General features: G+C 48.3%; 1 protein-coding gene across 1 annotated transcript; it reads left to right on the forward strand.

Annotated features, from left to right (window-relative positions):
- The first annotated feature begins 4172 nt into the window (after positions 1-4172).
- LOC122756633 lies at positions 4173-6251 on the forward strand. Its single transcript, XM_044006850.1, has one exon. It carries the CDS (start codon positions 4173-4175, stop codon positions 6249-6251), a length of 2079 nt encoding a protein of 692 aa, XP_043862785.1.
- The last annotated feature ends 497 nt before the right edge of the window (positions 6252-6748 follow it).

Genomic DNA, 6748 nt, shown 5'->3' on the forward strand with positions numbered 1-6748 from the left:
TACCCGTTACTCGTAGAGTAAAAGGGTATACTAGATTCGTTGAAAAGTATGTAACAGGCAGAAGGAAGCGTTTCCGACCATATAAAGTATATATATTCTTGATCAGGATCAATAGTCGAGTCGATCTGGCCATGTCCGTCTGTCCGTCCGTCTGTCTGTCCGTCTGTCCGTCTGTCCGTCTGTCCGTATGAACGTCGAGATCTCAGGAACTACAAAAGCTAGAAAGTTGAGATTAAGTATACAGACTCCAGGGACATAGACGCAGCGCAAGTTTGTCGATTCATGTTGCCACGCCCACTCTAACGCCCACAAACCGCCCAAAACTGCCACGCCCACACTTTTGAAAAATGTTTTGAAATTTTTTCATTTTTGTATTAGTCTTCTAATTTTCTATCGATTTACCAAAAAACTTTTTGCCACGCCCACTATAACGCCTACAAACCGCAAAAAACTGTGTTTAAGACTCTCCTTCTCCCTTCCACTAGCTGAGTAACGGGTATCAGATAGTCGGGGAACTCGACTATAGCGTTCTCTCTTGTTTTTTTTTTGATTTTGTCTCTTGCTCAATACAGCGACCCCGGTGTTTTTGTTCCAATTGTCACATCTTTTTCACGCGTTGTCTTGCGCCCCCACACCCTGTCTAAATTGATGCGATAATTTGGTTCTTAAATTACTTTTGTGCGCTTTATCGAGCGACCCTGTATAACTCCAAATCAACAAACCTTAGCTTTCGATTATTTTGGGTGTCCGCTTTATCTAGCGACTCCAGTTATTTTTTCCTAATACGGAACATTCCGATCGATCCAACTGGTCGCACGCTTATCCAGCGTCCCAATGTATAAGTTGTTTCGATCTTGGTTGCACGCTTTATCCAGCGTCCCAATACAATAAGTTAAATCGATCGGTCCCAAATACATAAGTTGTTGCGTTTTTTCAATTGGTTGTACGCTTTATCCAGCGTCCCCGTATTTGTCCAAGTGGACAGACTGTTTCGTCCCCGCACGGTTTGCGGCTCCTCCGAGAGCTTAATATGCCAATTGGCCACGGTGAGGAGGTAAAAACCCGTTTGACTGTTTCTAAAACGTCTCAACGAGTTAGAGCCAAGAGCGAGTCCTCTGTGCCCTTCAAAAGCCCAAGTCCAACTCGAAGCAAAAGCCCATCGACAACTCCACGAAAATCCACGAGCACGTCGCTCCAAGTTCCACGGTCAGCACCAAACACGAAACCGAATTCAGACTTCTCACCCCAATTTACTAGAGCAACCGCAAAAATTGCGCAAGCTGAGGCAAACAGGGCCTTGATGAAATTCATGACCATAACCGATAGAGTAGGTCAGTTCGAGGTCAGAGTCAACACCCCAGCAGACACAATTCCGTCGATCCACACAAGTAGGGTGCGACTCGAGCAGATCAGAGCCCTATGGGACAAGGTGGAGAAGAAATACGAGGCGTGCTCCGAAGCTCTGTCCGGTCTGGGATCCACAGACACAATAACAGTCATGCAGTCCAAGTATGACTATGACTGTTATGCCGTTTATGAGCGGTGTGCAGCGAGCCTCAACGAGACCATTGAAGAAGGTTCACGCTCGCAACATTCCGTTCAGGCCACCATTCCGCCGCCTCCTCAGGGAGGGTGTCGCTTACCCCCAGTCGAGTGCGACAGTTTCATTGGGGACTATGTTCACTGGCCAACGTGTCGGGATCTTTTCTCAGCCATCTACATACACAACCCTCGGCTTTCAGAAGTTGAGAAATTTTTCCATCTCAATGCTAAAACTAGTGGTGAGGCTAAATCCATTGTGTCCTTATCACCCTTAACCAATGAAGGATTCGAATCAGCATGGAGAAACTTGCAGAATCGTTTCGAAAACAAGAGGCTGCTGGTCAACAGTCAGCTTAAGATTTTGTTTAATTTACCTTCTTTTGCCCTCGAATGCGGCAAATCCTTAAAACAGTTAGAGAGCACAATTCAAGGTTGTTTAACAGCTTTGAAAATAGCAAAAATCGACACCTCTTTTTCTGTGCTCTGCCAAGTTGCCAAAGCTAACGCTGTCTCTATGGGAACAATCCCTTATGAGTAAGACAGATATTCCACTCTGGGCTGAATTCCAGGCTTTCTGACAAGATCGTCATCGAACGCTCGAGGCGATTGAAGATTTTAAGCCAAACGCTCAATCCAGAGCCCTGCGGACTGACAATAGCTCGCGTGCGATCCAGACCTTTGAGAATAGAGTGACGGTAACTCCACAATCCTGTAAACTCTGTTCGCAAGAGAACCATCCTATCCGAGTATGTCCGTTATTCCTACGAATGCCAGTCGGAGAGCGGGAGAAATATATAAAACAGCAAAAGTTGTGTTTAAACTGTTTTGCTAGAACGCATCTGCTTAGGGATTGCACTAGCACGCATAATTGCAATACTTGTAGAGGACGCCACAACACTCTCGTGAACCGAAACGGCACTCCACCAGTCCAGTCAGCGGTCAATCCTGACCACCAGCCCCACGTATCCACATTTAACCACCAGCAAGATATAAAGTCCACTCCATTAACGAATCAACCAAATGTGCAAACGTTTCTGGCTGTAAACACTCAAGGGGTCCTCCTGAGTACAGTTTTAATAGAGATTTGCCATTTAGGCATCAAATTCTCAGCACGGGCACTTATTGACTCGGGTTCTGAGGCAACCTTTATTTCAGAACGCTTGTTCAACTTGATTAAGTTGCCTTATGAATCCAACCATGCTCAAGTTTCAGGGCTCAACCTCACTGTTGCGGCTCAGCCCCGTAAGCGCTGTCAACTCAGCATAGGTTCTCCCGTCAAGCCCACATCCAAATTAAAACTTCTGCATATGTACTATCACAAATGGCCGGGAGTCTCCCATCCTTTACTTTACCTGAAGACTCTTTGGAGCATCTGCCGCCTTTGCAACTAGCAGACCCAACTTTCTACCGGAGTTCGCAGATCGACGTTTTGATTGTTGCCGATATACTGCGGCTCCCATTCCAATATCTGTGGGACGCTTCTTGGCCAGGAGACCATATTCGGATGGATTCTTTGCGGTCCGATCGCAACGAATCCCACGAGCAGAATATGCTCTTTTTCGTCCCGACTAGCTGTCACCGAGTTCAGACTGGACAACATTCTTACAAAATTTTGGGAGGTGGAGGATGTTCCAGTGATGCTGGTTAGGGAATCCACATCGATTTGCGAGGAAAACTTTGTCCAATCTACCAAAATCGTTGCCCTTTAAAGAGCCTAACAATATCAATCTTGGGCACTCCAGGTCGATCGCACTGGCTCAGTTCCTCCGAAACGAGATTCGACTGAATAAAGACGTTTCGTCAAAAAAGCAGTACGACTCAGTCATTCAAGAGTATTCAGATTTAGGTCATATGCACAAAGTCTCTCCGAACGACTCTAATAATTTTTATTTGCCCCATCATGCTGTCTTCAAACCAGACAGCACCACAACGAAGGTTCGCGTTGTGTTTAATGCTTCCAATCCTTCATCAAACGGGAACAGCCTCAATGATATCCTTCATGCGGGGACCGTACTGCAGTCCGATCTGACTATCCAGATTCTAAAATGGCGTTTCTTCAAGTATGTTTTCAATGCTGACATCACAAAGATGTACTGGCAAATTCGGGTAAATTCGGCCCATACGCACTTTTAGAGAATCCTCTTTCGCAATAAGGACGGAGAGCTCTGTGACTATGAACTCGATACAGTCACCATCGACGTAAACTGTGCGCCTTTCCTAGCCATCCGCGTACTACAACAGTTGGCTCAGGATATCCGAGGCCAATATCCTTTGGCAAGTGACATCATCTCGAACTTCATGTACGTCGACGATGTGCTCGCAGGCACTCACACTAAGCGGTCGGCAGTTTTAGCCATCGAGGAGCTTCGGCTGGCTCTTGAGAGTGCTGGTTTTCCATTACGGAAGTAGACCTCAAACGAAAGAGAACTCCTAAAAGAGGTTCCAAAGGAGCACTTGATTAGTGCTGACTTTCTTGAGCTTGAAGAGGCTAGTACGGCGAAAACTCTTGGGATCCGTTGGCAAGCTACATCTGATAGTTTCTTTTTTATTCCAATGGTGATCCACCTCCAAACTGCTCACACAAAACGAGAGGTTTTATCTCAGATAGCCAAACTTTTCGACCCAGAAGGATGGCTATCACCTTTCGTAGTCCGAGCCAAAATTTTTATGCAGAAAATTTGGCTACGGGAGCTGGGCTGGCCCAGCTCGCCAGGGATCTTACGACCCAGTGGCGGGAGTTCCTAGAAGGGATTCCTGCCCTGGAGGAGATTCGTATCCCGAGATGGGTACGTTTCCATGCAGCTGCGAAACTCCAGTACCATGCGTTTTGCGACGCGTCACAGGACGCCTATGGAGCTGCTATTTTCGTCCGAATCGAAACGAAGGAAGGCTGTTGTACCCATCTACTTACATCCAAAACCCGAGTCGCTCCTGTCAGATCCATCTCCATACCACGCTTGGAATTGTGCGGAGCAGTGCTGCTCACGGAGCTGGCAGCTCTAGTAATTTCTGAAATGCCTCCTCATGTCTACGAGACCTTTTACTGGACCGACTCTACGATCGTTCTTGCATGGCTGAGTAAGCCAGCGTGCACCTGGACAACCTTCGATGCCAACAGGGTCGCAAAAATCGAACAGTGTACCGACGGAAGCAAGTGGAGACATGTACGATCCGAAGACAATCCAGCTGATCTGGCAAGCCGGGGCGTCTCACCCCAAGAGCTTAAGGACAGCGCACTGTGGTGGCGTGGGCCAGCTTGGTTGCACCTCAAACAGGAGCAGTGGCCGAGTGAGTTGTGGGTCCATCCGGTGACTGAGCTTGAGCAGCGCCCCGTCAAATGTCACACGGTCGCAGTGCCCTCAGCAGTTGAGATCCTAGAGAGGTTCTCAGCCTTTGACCGAGCTCTGCGGATTCTTGCTTATGTGTTTCGTTTTGTGAAAAGTTGCCGGAGGGAAGGTGTAGCCTCATCGGTAGAACTCACTGCGGCGGAATTGTCGGAGGTGCAGGAGCGGTTAATTGTGCTCACTCAGAAGAATAAGTTTCCCGCCGAATATAAGGTTTTGAGCAACAAGCATCCAGTTCCGCCCGCAAGCGCAATTTCTAACCTAAACCCCTTTCTCGACGGAAATGGTGTCTTGAGAGCAAGCGGCAGGTTACAAGCATCTGAAATGCTTAGTTATGATGAGAAACATCTGATCATCCTTCCTGCACGGTGTAGGTTCGCCGAACTTCAAGTCCTTTTTATCCATCGCATATCCTTGCATGAGGGGAATCTGATTCGTTCCAAATTCTGGATTCCCAAGCTTAAAATGTTGGTGAAACGAACAATACACTCGTGCCGAGTGTGTGTCATGCACAAGAAGAGACTGCAGACGCAGTTGATGGGGAATTTGCCCCGTGCGAGGTCCACGTTCTCCAGACCGTTCACCCATACGGGAGTGGACTTCACAGGACCATTTGACGTCAAGAGTTATGTCGGTCGAGCCTGCAAAATCACAAAGGGGTACGTGTGCATTTTTGTGTGTTTTACTACCCGGGCTATCCACCTCGAAGCGACCTCCGACTTGACTACAGACAAGTTCTTGGCCGCATTCTCCCGTTTTTTCGCTCGGCGTGGGTGTCCACAACACGTCTACTCTGACAACGGGAAAACGTTTGCCGGAGATTCCACCTCCTTATCAAAGGATTTCATTGAAGCTACCAGTACATTGGTTTTATCCCAGCATAGTCTTCAGAATGTGTCCTGGCATTTCAACCCTCCTGGCGCACCTCATATGGGAGGGCTTTGGGAGGCAGGTGTGAAGAGCTTCAAGTCGCATTTTTACAAGCACACAGCCGCTGGGAAATACACGTTCGAGGAACTGACTACCCTCCTGGCGAAGATTGAGGCCTGTTTGAATTCCAGGCCCATCTCGCCAATGTCCGAAGATCCCACGGACCTTATCGCTCTTAGCCCTGGGCATTTTCTAATCGGTGGACCATTACTTGCGGTAGCAGAACCTGAGGTTAAAGAAGGTCCCAGCTCCATTATCAATCGGTGGCGAAGGTTGAAAGCCCTGAATCAGCAGTTCTGCGTGCGTTGGAAGGAGGAATACCTAAAGGAACTCCACAAAAGGAAGTTCCCAACTCGAGATCTCCAGGCGGGAGACATGGTGGTGATCAAAGAGGAGAACTTGCCATCCAACGAGTGGCGACTTGGGCGTATCTAAGTGATCTGTCCCGGCGTGGACGGCAAGGTCAGAGTGGCAGACGCTCTCACAGCACGGGGGGTCGTCCGAAAACCAGTGGCAAAAATTATTCGCCTCCCAATGGACAGCCCTAATGAGTCGAATGACTCCTCGATACTTTAAGTATTAGAAAACCTGCTACTGACGAGTCCTAAGTTTTTGTCGTCCTACGTCGTCCATGTGTCATGATCATCCGCATCTATCTCATCTAGTTTTTTATTTTGCCCATTTCTTATGTAGCCGCATATACAATGGCTCCAGCGATCCGCCACGATGTATACCGCTGTCGAGTGTGCAGGGGGGTTCATCCATTGAGGAGCTGCCAGCGATTCCTGCAACTGCCGGCTGTGAAGCGGCTCCGGGCAGTCTTGATTAACAAGTACTGCGCTAACTGTCTGGCCCACGAGCATTCGGGCCGGTCATGTCGCAGCAAAGCGAGGTGCCGCATCTGCCGAGAGGCCCACCACACTCTGCTGCAC

The sequence above is a fragment of the Drosophila santomea genome, unplaced genomic scaffold (genome assembly GCF_016746245.2).
Source record: "Drosophila santomea strain STO CAGO 1482 unplaced genomic scaffold, Prin_Dsan_1.1 Segkk83_quiver_pilon_scaf, whole genome shotgun sequence".
NCBI classification, from domain to species: Eukaryota; Metazoa; Arthropoda; class Insecta; order Diptera; family Drosophilidae; genus Drosophila; species Drosophila santomea.

Bases quoted from the DNA above. Each gene is read 5' to 3' on its own strand.
- LOC122756633 (XM_044006850.1), top strand. From the start codon at position 4,173: ATGGCTATCACCTTTCGTAGTCCGAGCCAAAATTTTTATGCAGAAAAT.